Source organism: Ornithodoros turicata, chromosome 6 (genome assembly GCF_037126465.1).
Source record: "Ornithodoros turicata isolate Travis chromosome 6, ASM3712646v1, whole genome shotgun sequence".
NCBI classification, from domain to species: Eukaryota; Metazoa; Arthropoda; class Arachnida; order Ixodida; family Argasidae; genus Ornithodoros; species Ornithodoros turicata.
Window position 1 is genome coordinate 73,034,593 of NC_088206.1, and position 22,188 is coordinate 73,056,780.

The 22,188-nt window shown below is 45.2% G+C and overlaps 2 protein-coding genes across 8 annotated transcripts in view; one reads left to right on the forward strand and one right to left on the reverse strand.

Moving 5' to 3' along the window:
• LOC135397325 (mediator of RNA polymerase II transcription subunit 17-like) overlaps positions 1-1,333 on the reverse strand; it is a 10,814-nt gene extending 9,481 nt beyond the window's left edge. Inside the window, exons 1-3 of one of the 2 annotated variants that reach the window (XM_064628843.1) lie at positions 963-1,333; positions 445-615; positions 6-141 (exon numbers count right to left, since the gene is read on the reverse strand). In XM_064628843.1, coding sequence (XP_064484913.1) covers positions 6-141; positions 445-615; positions 963-1,060 — 405 coding nt within the window. In that variant the 5' untranslated portion in view covers positions 1,061-1,333. The remainder of the gene's footprint in view (positions 1-5; positions 142-444; positions 616-962) is intronic. The other variant, XM_064628842.1, reaches the window with a different exon arrangement.
• LOC135397323 (pecanex-like protein 4) lies at positions 470-22,012 on the forward strand. Of its 6 annotated transcripts, none has more exons than XM_064628836.1 (19): positions 470-640; positions 2,252-2,616; positions 3,557-3,733; positions 4,308-4,510; positions 6,105-6,290; positions 7,993-8,108; positions 8,194-8,335; positions 8,976-9,169; positions 10,330-10,433; positions 11,699-11,933; positions 11,993-12,132; positions 12,951-13,053; positions 13,121-13,272; positions 14,492-14,705; positions 15,523-15,815; positions 16,434-16,699; positions 17,659-17,820; positions 18,233-18,419; positions 19,715-22,012. In XM_064628836.1, exons 2-19 carry the CDS (start codon positions 2,305-2,307, stop codon positions 19,967-19,969), a joined length of 3,441 nt encoding a protein of 1,146 aa, XP_064484906.1. In that variant the 5' UTR covers positions 470-640; positions 2,252-2,304; the 3' UTR covers positions 19,970-22,012. The 6 variants fall into 6 exon arrangements, with proteins under 6 accessions (XP_064484906.1, XP_064484903.1, XP_064484905.1 ...); XM_064628833.1 differs by lacking the exon at positions 470-640 and adding an exon at positions 1,625-2,036; XM_064628835.1 differs by lacking the exon at positions 470-640 and adding an exon at positions 1,625-1,867.
• The last annotated feature ends 176 nt before the right edge of the window (positions 22,013-22,188 follow it).

The following is a 22,188-nucleotide window of genomic DNA, read 5'->3' on the forward strand; positions in this document are numbered from 1 at the left end:
TTTACCTTTTTCTTTGCCAACATCATGGCTACTGGTTTATGCTCGGGTTGTTCTTGCGACACCGGATCCAACACCATGTAGTGCTTCTGTTTGGCAATGTTGAGGACATCCGACAGGACACTCACTTCAGTCAGGGCATTTCTGAGTGGAAAAGACTAGTTTAACCATAATTACGTGGCTTAATAATAATAGGCAACCACGAGAAGCACCACAGTCGTATTTTGTCGCAGGTTCCATAACGCACATTCAAACCTCTGCCCATGGAACCCGTGACGGAAGATGACACGTTTAAAATGACAGCCTCATACTGAAGCTAAACAAACCCATGCTCCGAGTGCCCAGTAATTTATCGTCAGTGTTAGCGGATCATGCGGAAGAATCACTTTTTGACGAAGAAGATGAAGTTGTGTCGCTAGATGATGACAACGAGGACAGGGTACAAACCGTAGCTTTGAGCGGACAGAATCCCACGGCCAGAGAGAAGGCTGGAAAGAGGCCTTTTGCTCTTCACCGGAAGCGGACGTGTCCATGGCTGAATCCAGTGAACTGCCATCCGTCTTCCCAAAGTCGATCTTCTGGGCCAACTTGGTGAGGTTCTCGGACATGGAACATGGCCTGCAAGGGACATCATGAACAAGGAGTACTTGAGCTTTTCTATTAATGTTATTGTTAATTACCTCCTCTCCCTTTTTTCTGTCCACTGATATCTCTCGATCTTATCTCATGCAACTTTCATCTCACACACAAATTTTATCACAGTGACTGCAATGAATGGGGTAGGCTTTGCAAACATGTTCAGAAGCATACACAAAACGTGAAAGATTTGTATAATGTCGATATATCTGCGCCAATCTAGCTGAAATAAAGCACTTTAAACCACATACAATTAAACTATTGTGAAACATTCTAAATTGAAAGCAACTTGTTGAGTAGTGTTCGTAATACCGGCTGGCGATACTTACTGAACGTAAATTTCTTGTCCATCGTACGCTATCTCTTGCACTTGATACTCCTGCCCAGCTTCAACGCTTATGTTAACCGATGTTGCAGGTGTAGACATGATTGTGACGGGTCGAGGAGTTTTCGGCGCACGACGAACTTGCAGCGATTAGTTGAGCGGTGATGAAGCTTTACCGTTTAGACAGGAAGACCTCTACACCGATTCAGTTGGATGAAAGAGGCATCGTAAGAAGTGGAACTTAAAAGCTGCAACATATTTGTATTGGGATTAAACAGTCATTCGTGAAAAACTAGCAAAAGGGGTATTTGACAGACAATGCAGCGCGAAACTCGCCAAGCGGCGCAATCACAATGTAGAAATTAAAATGAACGCCTATCCAGCCTATCTTAGAATTACCCATATGCGCGATAAAAAATAGTTCTCAACGGGAAAAAGTGCCGCTTCTGCTTTGAGGTTCATGGGTTCATGGGTTTATGGACTCACTAAAAAAAATAATTGTCAACACAGAAAAAATTTGTTTTCAATTTTTTGTTTTGTTGCTAAGCGTATGCTGCACTGCACTTGTGAGTTATAACGTTATAACTGGTTATGACGTTGTGACGGTTGTGAAGTTGTGAAAGTTGTGACATTGCAAATGAATAATTTTTACACACAAGTTCGCGTTTTTCCAATGAACAAGAGAGAGAGAGAGATACTAGAGATTTTCAGGACACACTTTAGATTTTACATTTACACTTTACATGGATGGATGGGGATGAGCCGTAAGCTCGTAACCATAGCAATCACGATGACAACCGTTTGCAGGAATCTGTGTTGTGCCAGGTTGTGCACATGACATTTTTCGCTTTCGATTTGCGTACTCTTGTGTAGACACTGAGTGTAAGGAGCCACGAATCATCAAGTGAGGTCCGTTTTTTGCTTTTCAACGAAATTCTGTAGCGACAAAGGTTATCCTGGCAAGGGCAAGTGAAGGCAAACCATTGGGCAAACTACAAGAAATCGACTCAAGTTTCAGACTCAACTAGTGCTGGTGGCGTTGCCAGCAGAACTCCATTTCGAAAGATATTCATTATGAGTATTTATCGATGTTTACTCTCCCGTGAAATTAGAAATTACCCGATAATTTCTGTATTTTTATCCTTGGAGGAATTCTGTACGTTCCTGCTATACTGAAGTGCAGGTTGCACGAAATATATTCGTACAAGAAAACTGTGGGGGGTTTTGTCGTAAGATCTATGAGAGGGGAAGTTGCTGGGAGAGCTTGTACCTTACATTGACATTGTTTTGCAGTCTTCCAGTGGAGCTTCTGATCCCTCGTGAAATGACAACTCCGACCAACGGGAATGATGGCTCCACCAATCAGCGGATACAAGTTGAAGTTTGTCGCTCGTCGACTCGCACAGACTCTCTGTGGAGGGCTGCATGTCGGTTGTCGGAATGTTTCCCCCGCATTCCACGGTGCCCAGGCCGTCCTCTTCCTCTGGCCATTGTTCGTTGGAGGAGCCCTGACAATATTTGTCGAAGGAGAGCTCCTAGAACCGTATTTGGCTCTGGGAATGGCCGGAGCTCTCGGAGCCGTTGCTGTTGTCGCCGTTGAAGTCGCGGTTCTCGTGCTGCGGAGTAAGAGCATCGAAGCCTTTGAGGACCCCAGTAAGGTAGAGATTTGCCCGCAAACCTTGCACTATAGCCATTTTCGTAGATACGGGCTACCTCCAATCGTCTGCGGCAACACTGTGACATTGCATGTCCACAATTTGAGAGGGGGGGGAGGAGGTACCGAGTGGGAAGGGTTGAGGCTTGGGCTAGTCGGTTATGAGACATCTGAACTGAGAGCGCAAGAAGTGTTATATAGGCCAAACTGGGCGATGCATTAATGATCGCTTGCGCGAACACCGAAACCACGTGAACAACAAGAAAAAAGAGGGGTGGTTGGCTTATCATTGTAACACTCATGGATGTGAACCTATCTATCGAGATTGCCATATCATTGCAAGAGACAAGACTAAACTAACGAGGGAAATAATAGCAGCAGAAAAGACCATCAAGATGCGTGCGTAACCACACCTGCTGAACTGTTCTTCCTCGGAACCCGTGTGCACAGAACCGGTGTGCCCAGAAAGTGACACGTGTGCTGTGAAGGTGATTTCTTCTTTTTTTTTTTTTTTTTTGCTCATTTTCTTCAATAAACTTAGTTGGAAGTTAGCGCCCGTCCTGTCTGTTTCTCCGTTCTTTGTCCGTGTTTCTTGCGCTCTCAGTTCAGATGTACCGAGTGGGCCAGTCAAGCATTGGCAGAGCCTCTCAGTCAGGAACCTCCATTACTACTTTTAACTGAGATTGTTAATAGGACTGTCTCTGTTTCAAATATCTGGAGTCCCTCGATTCTGTCTTTACTAAACACGATCATCCACGAGCGCGTAGCGAATTTCCGTTAAATGTCCCGTCAAGGTCTGTTCTAAAAAATAGTCCAAACACAGACACATCCTTTAAAACTCAACACGTTAACAATTATTTAATTGTTGCGTACACTGGTGCGTTGGATTTTAAATGACAAGGTCTGTTCCTTTCTCCAACCCACCTCTTTCCCTTTCTTTTCAGTCGGATGTTGTCACCTACACCTCAGCAGACGACAACCGACAACCACCACTAAAGACGAAAGGCGCAGCCGTTCGATTCCTTTTTCCGGCGACCAAGCCCGTAACATTGGTCTTGTCCTGCTCTCTGGTGTCTGGTCTCGCAATGCTGGGCCTACTAGATGTGGCCTTACCTTCTCAGGTAGAATTAGAGAACCGCACGGGCTTACCCAAAGGCCCGAGCCCAGCCCCTTGGACTGGGCTCGGATTTGACATTGTGGGCCCGAGCCCATGTTACCCCACGGTCAGTTAGCCACTGTCAAGTTTGACGGCCCACTCCAGTGGTCCGGGAAACCTAGAGATTCTTCAGGCTTGAGCCATTGGGCCGGGCAGGTAAATCGAAGGAAAGCTGCCGAGTAAACCATTAATGTCCAGGGGATGTCCCAGATTGCTCCCAAACATCCTGGATATCACTTATGTCGAGGGGATGTCCCAGAGTGCTCCCAAACATCCTGGATATCACATATGTCCAGGGGATGTCCCAGATTGCTCCCAAACATCCTGGATATCACATATGTCCAGTGGATATCCACTGCATGTCCAAGAAGCGACATCACAGTTGTCCCACACAGGATATCCTATGAACATACCATGGATATCGAGGTGCAGCATGTACAGTTTTACATGTGGCTAAACATGTGGCTCGTGCGGTGCTCTAGGTACAATAACTGCTGGTGTCTAAGCTATGGTGGCCAAATCCTTCTGTCTCCACATAGCTGTCGACGCATTGGCACAGCCCGCTGCTGGGATATCTATTCTGTCTGTTGTGCTGGGTGTCGTCCTGCACAGTGTTGTGGTCGCTGGTAGTGAGCCCTCCTCCAGAAGTGGCCACGTACGTCCCAAATCCGAGTCACATCTTGGCAACAATGTTTCGTCCCTTCTACCTGCTGGTTTTGATTGTGGTTGCCCGAACTGCCAGGTAATAATTGCAACGTGCTGATGACCGTTAACTGATCTCCTCTGTACACATTGTTATCTGCTCTGAAAATTTTGTTACTCTCTTTTGCTATGTTTGCGCTTGTCTTTTGTTTTAGACCTGGAGCACAAACAGTGGGAAAAGTTAATAAAAGTAAGTTATAAGCTAAAACAAACAAGTAAATTGAAGCATTGTCATTTTCGTTTAACTTCAAGTACATACCCTACTTTGTTGTGAGTCGATATCTTTTGCTGCATTATCATTTATTAGCGCACACAAAGAGGTTCATTGACAGGTTTCGTTCATTTATCTCGCTAAATTGAAAGCAATAAGCTACCATTAGGGTTCTTCATGCTCGGGTTTTACTATTTTCGAAATTGGGGGGGGGTAAAAATCGGGTAATTTTTTCAGAAGCAAATTCGGGGAAAGAATGTGATGTTTTCTGTCACGTGACCTATGTTATCGGGAGTTTCTAGGTGAAACTAAAATTGTGTTGATAATGAAAATTAATTATTAATTTAAAAAAATTAATGAAGCTGCCAAGATGATTGCATTTTTTTTTTGCACACTATTTTTATTGTATCCCGATTGCAACACCCTGACCTTGACAGAATACAAAAGATAAGACGCTACACATTTACGAGCGTTTCACACTGATTCATTTACATACATAATTGACGTAGACAACGAAAATTAGATGAGGCAGGCCAACAAGTATGGACGACACAAACACGTAAGCCTCGAACGCCCAGGAATTAAGCAACTCAGGGAAAAGGTGCTGACGCCAGGAATCAAACCGGGGTCTTCCGATTTCCAGACAGATGTGTAGCGGTAGCATATCTGACCTGAAATCAGAAGACTCATGTTCGATTCCTGGCATCAGCACCTTTTCCTTGGGTTACGTAATTGCTCGCATGCAAAGCAAATCATCATTCATTCAGGGCCTGTCTGGCCTCTGAACAGCTGAGAGAACATTCTTTCGGCATCACAGCTGCCATGAGGCAGGCACAACAAAACGGGCTAAAGCCAGAAACTGATCATTCCAAAATGCACAGGTATTTCCTTGGGTGCTAAAGAATCGAGGTTGATGACGTGATTGATCCCTTTCGTGCCTTACTGTGGCAATATCTGAAGTTGAAGAACCTCGTGGAATGTGGGGAGAAATCGGGTTACATCCGAATTTCAGAAAGTTGGTTCCGGGTGCAAATATCGCGAAAAATCGGGTTTCACCCAAAGACGAAGAACCCTAGGTATAATTTCTAATGAACAAGAACACAAAGTGAAAATCAGAAAGATATGAAGAATGAAGCGCATGAACCAATAAATCATTTAATGCGACGATTTATTTGTTAACCTGCTTCATTATTCTTATCTTTCTGATGTTCTAATGGAAAGTGATTTGTGACTTTCGTTTATCAGGGTGATCTTCTATTATATCCTACCGATAGAGCGACAAAAATAGGACAAACCCAGCTTTTTGAGGTTCATAAAATAGAACAGCGAGTTCCGATGTATGAATGCGTCGATCTAAAGCCGTCACATTTTTTAACTTGGATCGCTGTCATCACATGAGAATTGACTGGTGGTGTCATTCCAGGAGTACTGTAAGCAGCGATACCTGGTGGATGTCTGCCGTTGAACGCAATGCAGTGCTGTGCATTGCCAGCCTACCTTTGCTCTTTCTGCTGGGCGTATTACCACCAATAGAGGCTCTGCTTTATTGGCTGCCGGAATGGATAAACACACACTTATTTGGCGGATCACCATCTCCGCACGTTGTCAGGTACGTTAGTGTACCTTGTACTAGGGTTAATAGACGATTTCAGGAAATCCCAGTGCTCCTCGTGTATGTGTTGCATCCTGGGAGATTACTGTCGTGAGGAACAGACCCTCACATTTCACTTTTGCTGACCTTGACGCCTCGTGGGCAATGGACCCAGAGATGAGAAACGGTTTGGATACCTCCTCTTCTATCTGATAAACAATTTCCCATAGTTCACAGCAACGCTACGCTCTCTGGGATTTTCTCCAATCATCTATTGCGTTCGGTGACGATCGACACGCACAGGATTTGATGTACACTCTTATACGTACAGAAAATTATGAGATTGAGGAATAATCTGACATTTTTCAACAATGCCTCGGAACTTTCAAAGATTTCTTCCGTAATACTGACAAATAAAATTTCAGTTTAGTCTCGGAATCTGTGAGAGGGTACGAGACCTTTAAAAGGCAAAGGTTCTATCAAGAACACACATACATACCAGGATCAAATGTACATTGTCAGAGGATGGAAGCATAAGAAAGGGCTAATAAAAAGAGGTCAAATCTGCCAAGTGGAAACATCAATGGAAGGTTATAAACGGCTGCAAGTTTAAAAAAATTTTTACAACTGTAAGTTGTACTCTACTGCTCCGTCTCACGCTGCTTCGACGCTGACTTTCTTTTTGGTAAATATCCTTCGGACACCGGCCAAGAAATGGGGGGAAAATACCGCATCTACACTTAGTGTGTGCATCCCCTTGCTTAAAGTAGCACAGAAGCCGTTTTAACACCCTGTTTTCGTTCCGTAAAACTGTTAAGTAGGCCAGTAAAATGCACCTTGAGAAGTAATTCACCCGAGAGAGTCATAATTATAGCAGAAATTGAATTTAAAGCATGCCACAGTGCACAACGGTGGCGGAGAGCAGCAACAGCCGGTGATCCTGCGCTGGCGATTGGTTCAGATGCGCTCGCACTGGTGCAGTGTTGGTCAGACGTGCTGACGCGCTTGCTGATTGGTTCAGATAAATGTCTGCTAGACAGCTGTTCAGGGCTCTGAAGAAGCAGTGCACACAAGAAAACTCCGGGGCAATAATATCCTCCATGCGCACGGTCACCTGTTCAATCCCCTCCCCGACGTAACAGGTTTACTGATTACAAAAGGAGAAAGCCCTCACAAAATGACGAGCACTGACTTGGGCTGACCGCGCTGACGTTATGCCGTCGTCGTTCGTCATTCACCTCCTCGTTACAGCCCGCGGGGGTAGTTGAGGGTGAACTAGCGCGGCTATGCTTGTGTACGTTTTTTTCTGGGGAAAATCGCGTACATCAAAACCTTTTGTGCCGTTTGTCAAATTGACGCATATACTTGCATTTTGGATGGCCCACTGTACTCCTTCAAAGCGTGCATCCCCCTGACCTCAGTCAACGAGTAATTTGCGACAAAGCCTCTTGGAGGCTCTATCTGTTGTGCTTGTCCCTAGATGGAGCTCATTTCCCTATCTGCTCCCCTCACCTCTCACGTCTTTTCCTGGAGACTTGACTGTGCGGGTGTTCGGAGGTTCATATTGTAATGACATCCGAGAAAAATCGTGACGACCTATTAATAAAGAGTGCACAATTTTCGCGAGGGGGGGACACAACCTCCCCCATTGCTTCCCTCACATTGTTTCTGCATCCTGCCTACACTGATTGTGAACTAACTTGGACGTGTGTCCCTGCAGGACATACGTGATGTTGTTTCTGTCCGTGGGTGCTGTCCTGCTCTGTCTTCCACCGCACCACCTATGGGCCACACTCTGTGCCTGCTTCTGCGGATTCATCCTGTCCTTAGACTTGGGTACGGTGGGGAATCCCAGGGTGGTTGTTTCGTAGTAGTGCGCCTAGGTGACGAATAGCGTATTCTTTTTTTCCTCTTCTTCTAGCACCAGCCTATCAGTGGCTTTGTGCAGGGCCATGTCTGAAGAAGATCAACTGGAGGGTGCTCTTGGGCTACTCTGGCCTCCTGGCTTCTTCAATGTCCCTTGCTGCTTTACCACATCTTTGGCATATCAGTCTGATAGACAGGTAACCAGATTCTATCCTTTCACCGTGGATATCAAAAGTAAAGCACCTACCGATAAATAAAAACGGCGCAATCCCCTCTAATTTGATATTCGCGTTTGGGTCCGTGACCGGTTTGGAAGTTGCAGCTGAAGAAATGAGGGCAAGTGCGATCTTCAATTTTCGTGGTCTTCCGAGTTTTACCTACCACATTGTCAGAGGATGGAAGCATAAGAAAGGGCTAATAAAAAGAGGTCAAATCTGCCAATTTGAAACATCAGTGGAAGGTTATAAACGGCTGCAAGTTTAAAAAAGTTTTACAACAGTAAGTTGTACTCTACTGCTTCGACGCTGTCGAATGACTTTCTTTTTGGTAAATATCCTTCGGACACCGGCCAGGATCATGATACAAACGGGGGAGGGTGAAACTACCGAGCTTCGCCCTTCGCTAGTTGAACCCTAGAGCATGAGACCATACTTCCATGCCATCAGTACAGGCCGAGGCACTCGAAAGCTTGAAAGGCCCTATGACTGGAATATGTGAGCACGTTACGGTAGTTGTATCTTGCAGAACGGGAGAGATTAGAGCTATTGCTGTACAGTGTAGGGCTATGTCGTAGTTTCCATGGCGACCATGGTGAGCGACTGAGTGTGTATCTTGCAGGTGGATCAACTCCCCGTTTCTCGTCGTTCTGCTGATATTCTCCTCAGCTCTTGCATCGATCCAAGCTCCTTATGCCGTGTTTGGCTTCTTCCGGAACCCTTTCTATCCCGAGGTTGTGGAAGTCGATGCGTTCAAGACGTTCCGGCGCCGCTTTGGGCCTCTCGTCGGCCTCGGAAAATTGCTGCTCAAAATGGGTGATTGTTTTATAAAACATACGTACGGTAAATTTTAAGCGTAACGTCGAGGGCATACTGACAAGTATGGAAAGTATACGAGAAAAGAAAAAAGACAATTCAAAGTTACGTACCGCAAAGCAGCAGACGGACAGGTTATGTTTAACAGCTCGTTGCTCGTAAACCCAGCACGTGTGACGAGAAACGCAAAATATTTTAAATTTGCGATTAAAATGGCTCAGGGGCAGATTTAGGGTCTGTCATGGGGGGGCTCTTAAGGAAATTTTGTGCTTTGCGGCACAGCATCATCCAGGAGATGGGGGTTTTACATAGGGAACACAGCCGTATGGGGGGGGCCCATACGGCTTAATGGGGGGCCCTTCGCCCCCCATTAAATCTGCCCCTGTAGAGGCCACATCTGGGGGTTGTGCTGCCCATGTAACCAATGTCCCCTTTTTGTTTAGACCCAGTGTTGTGCGCGTGCACCGTAGTTCTGCTCTCGTACTCGACGAGTAATGCTCAGTTGACTTGGACACAGTGTTGCCCGTACTTTAAATTTTCTGAAAGGCGCAATTGGGGCGAAAATTGTGATGTAAGAATACTGAGGCTACTGGGCTATCAACCAGCAGATACATTTTCTGAGCTTGCAGCAACTGCCTTTAAGCAAGCACACAGTAGCGAATGATCCACCTTCTTCGAGACAAAACGTTGCAATTACATAATTGTCCCGATAAATATAGTCACTTTCTGTTACTTTGTGTACTTCTGTGAGTCGTATCCCATTTATCTTATACGCGCATCACTCTGCGTCTATCAAGTTTTATCCTTTAGCACATACCACGTTGAGCCTTTCCATCATTATAAAAGCTTACGTTTGAGGTGCGTCTTTTTTGGATTAAATGACTTTGGGACTAAAAATTGGCCGCTGCATGTAGACGACTTTAGTTTAGTTGCTGTATTAATTAGTCACATTATCGTTACTATTATGCATCGATTAATTTAATTAATGAATCTAATTCATTTATTAAATATCATACAATAATTAGGTAAATAATTATGTAGCAATTACATGACTGTAGTTTACTGAGGACTGGGAGTTACTTATACGCCACAATCCATATGCATGTGCATATGTATGAATGTGTGGGGAGGTGCCATTTTAATTTTGAGTATATTTGCAGTATCTCCTCTGGCTATGGTGACCTTCCTAAGCAAGTTGGCCACAAGAACAAGCAACACTTACATGATTGTGTCAGCCATGGCACATGTCACTTGTTTCAGAGTTGTGAGCATACTTTTTTCTTTTCATGAAAGGATAAATTGTGTACGACGATTTTCCCTCTAATTCCCTCATTTCTACGTACACGGTGCAATCTCATCAACTTCAACTGAAAGGGGACCCAAGATTCGTTCGAATGAAGCAAAGTTCCAAATAAGGAGCGCTGCTCTGAAGCTCTGAACGAGGGCTCGATGCGTTGGCAGCACATACTAGCTGCACTGCTCTCAATTGTAGCTTTCTATCCCTGGCTACACGTTCATGGTAACGCGATGCCGTCAATACAAGAAGCTGCTCCATTCCAAAATATTAATTTACGAGCAAGCATCGGAACATCTCGAAGTAGAAAATGATGCGTCATACGCGGCGGCATTAATTCCTTCAGCCACGACTCAGTGAACGTCGTTCACGATCGATGTTGTGCCCGACCCGATTCGAGAAAATATCAGCTGTCATCCGTGTCTTTCTGGTGAGGTTTGCGCATATGAGAATGGTGCAAGCGAGCTGGTGTACCGTAGAAAGTGGGAACATTTCCTTGCATTTGAGGAAGGAGGAGTAAGCGGCAGCGGTCTGCATGTTTATGCACACCCCTACGGTGATCCGTTCCTCTTTCCTCCGGCACAAGTGTCGCCTTTATAAGTAATGGTCTTACGAGTAATAGGTAAAGTTAAAGTTAAACGTGAGTTTAAGTAAATGTGGCCCCGACATGCCATGCCTGCCAGCGTTTCCGGGCTGATGTGTAGTCAGTAATCAGGTACGGCCAGGCAATCCCATTCGAATAAACCCTTGTGCACGTTCGTGCGTTCAAATTCCAGGGCATTCTCCCCCATTGAAACGACTTTTACGAGACCCAGTTCAGATTATCTGCAAGTTTGAATCGACAGATTTCGAATTAACGGGGTGGCACCGTAATTAAACTGCTATTAGTCAAAAGCTCCTCCACCGAGCGGGTATGTTTGCCATGCCCTTGACACCTGTAGAGGATTAAGTGGATAATGCTAGTATCGTACCCAAAGCACCCAGTAACCCACAAAGTATCGACAGAGTAGAGATGGTTGTGTATCGAAAGTAGTACACACGTAACGGAAACAGGCAGTACATGCGGTAACACGCGATAGTGTAACTAAACATGGTACTAACGTCTAATACTGAAATCAAATGAGTAGTGACAGCATTATGCTTGAAACTTGAACTTGACAATACCTGACCGTACAATGAATTACAATACCGTATCATTATAATTTGATTGCATAACCCCACTTTTTTTTTTAAAGGTATGGCAACGCACAGAGGCAGCCCTGCTGGATCTCTGCATCTTTTGGACAGTGCATAGGTGGACCACACTGCTCGAAGCTTCCTCGCTTGATCCACTTCCTGCCGTGTGGCTCATCGAAATATCGCGGCAGTGGGTAACGGGCTTCGGTGCCAGGTGCCACCTGGCGGCCGTCCTCTTTGTCACTTTTATGAGCCAAGTCAAGCTGAGACTGCGTTTCTTGTGGCTGTTTCCTGGTGCGTTGAAGGCAGACGACCACCGACGGCCACCGACACATCTCTCTTCTCCATTGCAGTGGTCAACCTATTATTTCTTCCACTCCTCCTGGTGCTAGTTGCAATCAGCGCTTTTCTGCAGGCGTCATTGCTTCCCCTTTTCTCCCTGCCACTCTTCCTTCCCACGTTTCCAAGGCCGAGCAAGTTCTGGCCTGGAAATGTAAGTACCAGTACACGTAGAAGCATTTCCGTTCGTCGTTCTAATTAAGGGTACGTGTTACCATAAATGTACGTGTAATAATGTAAAGGTACGCGGGTGTTGGACAAAATAACTCGGACACCAGCCACACATCTCACGTTCTTTTCTTTATGCCAAGCAGGACCGCTTTAGCACATGGTACAGCCGAAGTATGTCGAGGGATGGACAAATACGTAACATTCGTGTCAGTTTTGTGCCACTCTTCAACCAACTGGAATATGTCAGTCGTCGAATAGGCCAGAGAGCGGTCGGATTGTGGCACTGAGGCTTGTGTTCTGTTTGTCTGTGTCTGTGTATTCCAGCCTCAGGAAAGTTATTTTCCGCCACTCTTTAATCAGTACAGGAGCGCACTCCTCGAATCGAGCTTTGACTTTTGACCGCAGCTACTTCGGTCTGCAGACGTTCTGCCGGTCTCGATGTACCGCGATGTGCCCAACAATTCGTCAAAAGTAGGGGTGTTTGAGTTATCTTATCCAAGCACCCCATACCTTCCTTTAAACAAAAAGATTACTTTCGTCAAAATACAGTGAACCCTCGTTAATATGACCCCCGATAATCTGACATACGCGCCAAACGACCGTACTCAGGAACAATGCAGTGAAACCTCTGCAAATCGCCCCCGTTAATATGACAATTCCGCATTATGACCAGAATGTTCGGGAACGACCATGGCCATAGGAACGAGGGTTCACTGTATAGCGGTATACGTATTTTTGCTGTAAATGTAATAATGGTATAAATGCAAAAGCATGCTTTACGAGAAAGCACGGACACTCCAGGTCGGCCAGTCTGCCAGCAGTTGCAGCGACTCCGTGTACTACAAGCAGATGGCGCCACACTTGACCGAAGCCATTAGGGTCTCCATCGCAAACGGAACTATGGGTGATGCATAAAACATTTCATCGGTAATTGGGCAGAAAATCAACTAATCGCAACTGTCATAACGCAGGATCCTTGGAAGCAGGAGCACTGCTGTTAGCTCGTCTGGAGGAACGCCTTCTGTGGATTCAAGTCTTGGAATCCGGATACGGATTTCACACTTTCAATATCAAAGGTCTCGAACTTCAGGAAACCTCGTGCCACGCTGTAGAGGCACAGAAGGTATTTATAAAGGAGTCGTCATAAGTGTGATGCCAGATGACGTTCTGCGTGTCAGTTAAACGTGAAAAGGAAGAAAGAAACAAATGCGTTACTCTTTCACGCGTTTATGGGGATTTGACGGAGCACTGACTGCAGGGGTTTTGTCCATTCGAGCCCCTGTATTGATGGGGTCTCGTGTGGGCCGATTTGAACCATCTTCCATCCAAGCTGTTCATCTAACGTGCAAGAAGCACTCTTTTTTTTAAATTTTCCACCCGATATCTCCTGGCTTACGCGATTTTACGGCTTCGAGCTGTTTTACGGACAAAACAACAACACAGACAAGCGTTTGACTACATTGTGGTATACATTACTATACATTGTAAAAGGTGTACGTAAATCAATCGCTCATTGGAGTGATAGTTAGGAAAACATGGGAAAAAAACAAAAGAAATGATAGACGGCAAATATGAGGAGCAGGAAGGAAGGGGCAACGGGGAGATGAAAACAGCTAAGTGTGTCCCAGAAGCATCGGACAACTTCGGGATGTGAGTACCCCAGAGTCCCTTTCGGAAGGCTAGCGCACAGGAGACAGAGAGAGGGTGAGGAGTCTACTACAACACTAGCTCTGTCACTCAGACGTCTTTGAGCAAGCATAATGCCCCCGATAGACGAAATCACTCAAAATGGGGAACTTTGATTACCGTGGATAGTAACGGCGATGTAGAGTTTACAATTTCTCTCGACTATTTTTTGCATAGATATTGTCACTGCCATGGTACGCGTTATGCATCGATACGTTCCAAATTCAAGAACTTGGATAGGAATTTTCCAAATTCTGCTCATTTTTGATGGTGCATATTGACGGTTGATGATATGATGGTTCCCAGGATTTTTTCCCAAGGGAATGCAAAGCCTCTGATATGCGGGGGGATCCTGTGGATAAGATTCAGATTATTGTGAGGACATTCGACCATGACAACCCGTGAGTAGAGCATGGGAAATTCCGACGGCTGGTGATCTTGAAACTCTAGAAGGGGGGACCCTTTGCTCCTCTTGCCCCACTCTCGGAACGCCCGTGCCGTAGACAGAACTACGACCATTGTCGTCAGCAAGCGGGAGACAAACGTTTTTCTTCAGCAAACCCACCTGACCCCAAATTTCCTAGGAGTTCTTTTAATGAGCTTATTTAGGCTAGCAATTAAGTGGTGGCTACTCGATATTTTCCTCTCACTTCCAGGTGGATGAATTGTTTGAGGCCGCACTCTTGGACAGTCGAATGAATCAGGAACCATTTCATTCTTTGCTTCCTGTGGATTTTGTCCCAGTACTGACTTACTCCTCAGTGAAAGGGGTCCTCACCGGAGTCATCGACAGCCACGAGTTTTCTGATGTCCTCGGAAACTTCTTCAATAGGGCCCTTGTCTGGCTACTACTCCAGTTCAAACTAGCAGGTGAACCATGATAGCTACTTACATCATTTGATTCGGAAGCAGTCCATGTCGGTAATTACTCTAGGCATACCTCATCACATGCAACCACGGCGATTAGCCTTCCTTATCATCCATATGACTCACGAGTAAAGATGAGTGTGGCGCGGGTACCTGGGCAAGTTTGTTCTTCGCGGGTAAGGTGCGGGTAGACCCGCGCTGCTTCCGCGGATGACGCGGGTATACACGTAATACCCGCAAAACCAACCCGTCGGTTTTTGGTGTATGAACATTTGGGCCAAAATGCTTTCCAAGACGTTCCATACCCAAATCATCATCTCAAAATAAAGTTGATGTTGTTATTTGCCACATAGGGTTAATTTTGGCTATCTTTCGACACCACGACTGATATGCTTTGCATCAGTAAGCTGGCAACCATGTCAGCAGTCGCCACAGCCTACGCGTTGGAAAAGTGACTCACTAATGGACAATGTCTCCAGCATCAATAGATCATTTCGTGCTGTGATGATCGTTTGGCATAACTGAAACCTGTGCACACATCGGGCTGCGGGTATATCGGCGGGTATGCGGATACGCGTCGGGATGTGCGGATACTCGTCGGGATGTGCGGGTGCGGGTCGCGCCCCCACGAGTGCGCTGCGGCTGTACTCATCTCTACTCGTGAGCTCCGTTTAGATATCAGCTGCGTTACCCGATAATATGCCTTACTTTCAATCAGAGCCTTATTTTTTATGACAATGGTGCTGGACTATCTAACGATTTCTCATTACTGAGCATTCTTATTGCTTATCGTTTATCCGTCTTTACCCACTTTTTGCAGATCTAACGGAGAACGGCCTGCCTCAACGTGCGGAGAGTCCGACTGAGAAGTCGGACGATGCACGTTCCGTTGGCGAGAGCCGCATCCCTGAGACGTGGGCAGATGCCGTTCGCTCTTTGACGTCCATCGGGTCAGCCGACTGGTCCGACTCGGACGATCCGCTGGAACAGGGTCCACGAGGAGAACCCGAGGGGCGCTCTACGAATACCGCAGAAACGGGAGAACGTATCCGAGACATTGAACTGCAGGTCCCAGTGCAGAACGTATGGTCCTCGTCGGCTCCAGTCGTCAGGGTGGGTTGCACAGACTATCTTTGCGAAGAGGCCGGTACGGTAGTACCGGTGACTGTAGTACATGGTAGTACATACACGGTGCTAGATGTCCAAACAAGGATTTATTGACAACGCAACACAAGCTTTCTAAACACCCCAGTGATAACGTCATCCCACTTTGTTTTCCTGTCCAGTAGTCATTCCCAGGGACATTACTTTCTTAATGTCTGGCTTATACAAAGTGACCCCGGTTTTTCTCATTTCATAAGCTCCCACCATCTCTCTAGTGTGCCGATAGCGGAAGATTACGAAATAAGGAAAAGGGGTCACCTCGTATAAGCCAGGCATTAAGGAAGTAATGCTCCTGGGGCAGCGGAAAAAGGGGAGATGACTACTCGAAAGGTTACTGATGATGTAGACACGCGATACGTAATCACTGGGATGTTTAAAACGCTTGCGTTGTGTTGTCAATAAATCTCTGGTTGGAAGTCTAGCACCGTGTCTGTCCTTTCCTGTCTGTCTGTCCCTGTTGTGTAGTGCTAGTTCATCAGTCCATGTCTTCTGCTAATGTCTTCTGCTTTTTTTTTTTGCTTGTGCACGATTTGCTGCGCTTCGTCTAACACGCACGTGTTTCTGCAGGTGGCTAGATGGGTTGACGAAAAACCCATCTTGACAGCGCCATCAGTGGCGCCATGCGACAGTACACTGGGTCTTCCCGAGATGTGGCTGGGAGTAGCAGACGACAACGACATCGAGACGCTTGCGGCACGCAACGTAGTTGCTCGAGAATTCAGCGAGGTTTGGTTTTGGAAAGTACTCGAGAGACAACTCGAAAATGCTCCCAGAACTGTCCAGGCGCTGTGCGAAAACTCGAGAACTGATCATAAACTTCTACAACAGTACAGGTCTGTACGCTGGTGTGGGTACACCAATTGATGAGTGACGCTGCGTGGAGCCCCTAGATTTCCGCTATTCCGCAAAATATGAGACAAACTGGCTCGATTGGAAAATTTCTGAAAGATATATTCATTCGTGACCGAACCTTAACTTGTTACCGGAAACTCTCGTGTCGGGAAAGCAAGCTGCAACAGAGCTGACTGGTGTCAAAGCGGAACAAACCGATTGTTCTGATACTCGCATCAAAGTTTCTGGTTCCGTATTAGTCCTGTCATTTGCTCCGTCTACATCTCTTTCACTGATCGTGTACTCGAGATAGCTGCTAGATATGCTTAGGGCCTGACTTTTTCGGGTTTTATTTTTGGCCAAATTCGGGGGGTAAATATCGGGTGATATTTTTCATTTGAAAATTCGGGTGTATTCGGGTTAAATCCCGTTACGGCATAATCTGTCGTCAGGAATTCGGGTGTATTCGGGTGATTTTTTTTGTTTAATAAAGATTTGTCTTAACATGGAACTAATGTTTAGCAATGTTATCAAACTTTATTTTAATGCACGCTTATGAGTGTGCCACGCGACCCGGATGTTTTCGGGTAGATTCGGGTTAAACCCGAATTTTACAGATTTCGTTCGGGGGGTAAATATCGGGCGGATACGGGTTTAACCCTAAAAAGTCAGGCCCTAGATATGCTGCGAGGGAAGTATTATCTCGTGTTCCCTATGATGCTCCAATGTAGAACTGATGGGAGAGCGATAAGAGTTGTCAGTTTTATCAACAGGTCAATATCAATGGTCAGTAGCTACAATTGTGCACTACCATAGTTAACATTTGACTTGTAACACTTTTTGAGTAGCAAGCAAATGGCTCAAAACTTTGTGATAAATAATAATCACAAATGCATAACGAGATGAATCATGGAGACCTCACACATTCAGGTGGCTTATGTACAATTTGTAATGTTTACAGGGACATAGTGACATTTTGCCATGTAGCAACAATGTCACCTGATGACATGCCAAATCCAGAAACAATATGTTCAGCATTTTCTGGTCGTCTGCGTTCGAGTGGGTCCACGGAACACCCGATCAACAATGCCAGCCTTCAAGATATTGCAACCTGTGCATTTAGGTACGACACCGTAACACTTATTATTAGAGCCTGAATTTTTCGGGAAATTTTTTTTTCGGAATTCGGGTGGTAAAAATCGGGTAAATAAATATATGCTCCAAATTAATGCGAATCCGGGTGGAAAAACTTGCAGTATGCTAAATTCGGGGAGAAATCGGACTCAGTTACTCAAACCAACTGTACTGGTTTGGTACAAACTGTGATGTCACTGCATTTGCTACTAAACAAGTTAGTGTGCATTCCTATAGATGTCTTAGTGAGGGCAATTTGCCGGGTAAAAATCGGGTTTCACCCCAAAAAGGCAACCTTCAATTTGGGGTGCAAATTCGGGGAAGAATCGGGTTAAACCCCCAAAACTTGAGGCTCTACTTATTACTACGTAGAATGTTACTCATATTACAGATTGCTGCAGGTATAGCGTCAAACTAGCCCTCGACGCGGTATTAATCGGCAGCGCTGACAACGATGCTCAACTAATGGAAGCATTAGAAGATCTCGACTCAGATTGGTTCATTGGCATGGAAGGATCTAGCTCCTGGTCGGAGGCTGTTCTCAAAGAAACACCGCAACTGTTTTGCATATTTCATGATAGAGAAGAGGTAACTGCATTTTGCATTCCAAGAGCCCTTCTTTTTGACGCAGTTTGCGTTGATTCCAGTAAGGTGCTACAGAGCATAGTCACTAACATAATGGTTTCTCTTATCAATTGAAATGAGTATTGTATATTAATTAATTTATGTCATAATGTTATTGTACATATATTAATTAACCACATACTAAATGATGCATGGACAGCAAAAGTAGATAGAAATAATTTTTTTTTTTTTTTTTTTTGTGGTTTAAAAACTTCACTAGGTGTTGCAGGAAGTTAAGAAGGGCATGTACATTGCAACAGACGCTTTTGCCTTCTTTGGGACAAAGTCTGGAAGAAGACAGAGCTTCTGCCGTAACATTCTTGATATCCTCGTTAACTGCCCCCAACGCCTATTAAGGTAGATTTACCCCGTAACAAGAACAAAAGCTTCGCATTACTTTCTCGACTGCTGTTGTCTGAATCTGATTAATATTGTATGTACGATATACATGGCGTTTGCTCTAATGTGTCCAGAAATTATATTTAAAGCCGGCGATAAAAGAAAAGCAAGTGGTACTTTTCTGCTACTTGAGTAAGAAAGAGGTACTGCTTCACTAGTAGCACCTGTTTCTTAGTCAAGTCGCTGAAAAGTAGCGCTCGTTTCTCTTTTATCGCTCGCTTTAAATATAATTTCTGGACACGTTAGGGCAAACACCCTGTATATGTTAATAATAATATGTTATATTACAATAATATATATGATGATAGATATGGTATATATGATTAACAATATATATAATAATATAATATATGTGTAATTAGGGAGTGACTTTTTCGGGTTAAATGCCATTCTCAGATTCGGGGGGTAAAAATCGGGCGCTATTTTTAAATCTGTAATTCCGGGAGGCATCGGGCTATAATTTTGCCCTCGGGTGTTATCGGGTGTTTTTGTTTCTCCTCTTGTCTATTAAGTCTTTTCCTAATCTCCCTCTTTTCCTTTTTTTTTTTTCGGGATCGTGACCTTCAAGCGGTAATCCCTGAAGGCACAGACAGTATTGACACACATTGGTGTATTGCTTGGAAAGTGAGTCACCCATTCTTCCATGCGCTACATGTGGCGACCTTTGTTCGTCTTCAGTGGAAACGCCACTCGAGGATTTCATGTGACTGGAATTCGGGGAGAAATCGGATTTAACCCGAATTGGTCGGAGGTCAGTTTGGGGCGGAATAACTCGGGCGGAATTGGGTTTAACCCCGAAAAAGTTGCTCCCTATGTATAATATATCGGCCACATAAGTCCCGTTTATATATGCCGCGCAGGATGTTTACCGAAGTCACCTCCTAACCCTGCGTGAAGTGTCCGTCCCCGTCGGCCGTCTGCACACGGAGACCGTCAGGGGTCTCTGGTCCACTCTCTCTCTGGAACTGTTGTATCTGACCAATGACGACGACGAACGCTACAGCATACAAGCTCAGCCGACAATCCTCCGCAACCTCACCATTCAAGCAGCCAATCCTCCCCTTGGCTACCCCATTTTTTCTTCATCAGCCATTACGGTAGCAACATTGTGGTAGAACCACGACCTACTAGATTATAACTACCACGTCATTGCATCCCTTCCCAGCGCCGCATTCCCAGTTATTGCTTTCTCGACTTCTACGATACTTTGTACTTCAGCTTACCTTAGTATTCCTGTACAAACGGTGGATATTCCACGGTAGATGTTTCATTCTGAGGTTGATTACATTCATCATACTAGCGTTTTCATAGGAGCGATCGCTGTCGTCTGCTACGGTAGTCATGTGTACGCTTCTGCGCGTTCAGAATTCAAATTGCCATCGTCCAATCGTGATGCAGACCTCGTGTGCCGATGAGTAGCGCCCCCGGTGGATCGTGCGGACGGGCTCCTCATTTATGACATGGTCGTTATAATCTAGTAGGTCATGGGTAGAACATACGTCTGTGCAAGATAATAAAATGATCACTCGTTATTCTCATCCCAAACATCCTGAACACAGTGACCCGAAACCCAGCCAGCAACTGGACTGGATTGGAACTCGAGTTTGGACACTTTCCCTCCCGAATGCCCACATTTGGGATTGTTGCGGTTGTTACTATTAGAGCCCCTAGTGTTCCGCGATTCCGTGAAGTTTTGTGGAATTGTCCACGTGTCGCGGAACCTGCTGCTTCCCTCAGAATCGCATGTTTTTCGCGGAATATTTGATATGTTGCAGCATCGTGTAAGGGTTTCGATCGATCTGCGACATTTTACCCCCGGTTATACCCGACCAGTCGTAACTAAGGCCCGGAAATTTGGGCACTAAGAACGACGGAAATAGGCAAGCATTTAGGCTCCAAAAAATACCGAAGTAGGCAATAATATGCAAAGATGGGCACGTTAATCTGGTACGCCCTTTGACTTTCTTGATGTTTCAGAATGATCAGTCGAGGAAAGCTTGCTCATTTAAAGGCTACGGTACAATACAAGCCTCGACGTCTGGTACACGAATGCTGAAGCAGCTGGGAAACACGCTATATCGAATAATACTATTACTTTTCCGCCCTCGAAGGTCTTGAAAGGCCAAGAGAGGCCAAATTTTTGGATCAACTGTACGCAAAAAAGGAACAAAATGCGCAAACACGCAGTAACGAAAAGCAAAGTGCAACACTCGGCACGAGCCTGAAAGCTGCACTCGCACTTAGACCCGCAAAAAAGGCTCTTATGGCATCTAAAAATGTTAAAATATGCTGCAATCCCATAGAGTCGATAAAAACGCAGGCAACGCCAAAAATGTCGTATTTAGGCGTTTCCAGGCATTTATAGGCAAATGCCCAAAAATCCGGGCCATAGTCATGCAGCAGTGCCACATGCGACTGATACTGCTGGCACTTACATGGCTGAACGTGCCACGACTAAAGGAAATTTAATGACGGGAATGCCCATAGAAGAAATTGTCATAGAGTTTAGTCTAATTTTCTTTGCGCACTGAAAAGTTATGAAAGACAGGAAAAGTCCAGGACAAGTCTGTGAGCGATCTCAGGGGGGAAAATGCCGCAAAATTTTTTTACTTGTTTTCCCCTGCTGCGGATATGTAAATCCCATTCGTCGGGAATATTAATTTTCCGCAGCACAGAGCTAGGGGCTCTAGTTATTATTGCCATTGCTGTAGTTTGTAACAAAGGTAATTCGAGACGTGGCATCTTTGTTTCTTTTTCATCAATTCCAGATGTTTGTGTTGACACATTGTGACATGGCAAGAATCAACGTCACAACCAGAAATTGTTTTCTCAGCGGCTGAGATTCCTGTGATACGTGGGGGTGTTTAAAAATACTTTAAAGACGATATAAAGACACGAAGACCTATGCACTGGTTGTGCTGCTTGTGAAAAAGGGATATGCACGTTGCGCGCAAAATGCTGAAACTTTTGCAGTAAATGTTTGTCTTTTTTTTTAACAAATGACACATCAAGTGAGGTTGGTTTGTAACGCTGTGTGCTTACGGGGCATTTTGACCATGCTGCTGCTGACTTCTCAAAAGAAATAAGTGTGTTACACCCGTGGTTTAAAAGGACACATTCATCCATTACTTGTTGCAATAAACTATGAGCGGTGTACATGCAGATGGTCAATTTCAGAAGGAATTATGCCGATATTTGTCTGGAAAGTCCAACTGAAAACCCAGGGAAAACTTGAGGCAGCACGCAGCTACCTCCAAGTTCGTGGCACAGGGGCGGCACCAGCGAGCGGCTGCTGTACCTGCTCGGCCAAACCGCTGGTTCAAAATATGTACAA

Coding starts and splice junctions, on each gene's coding strand:
- LOC135397323 (XM_064628836.1), top strand. CDS start 2,305: ATGATGGCTCCACCAATCAGCGGATACAAGTTGAAGTTTGTCGCTCGT. Junction 2,617..3,556: donor CCTTTGAGGACCCCAGTAAG/GTAGAGATTTGC, acceptor CTTTCTTTTCAG/TCGGATGTTGTCACCTACAC. Junction 14,706..15,522: donor ACTCCAGTTCAAACTAGCAG/GTGAACCATGAT, acceptor CACTTTTTGCAG/ATCTAACGGAGAACGGCCTG.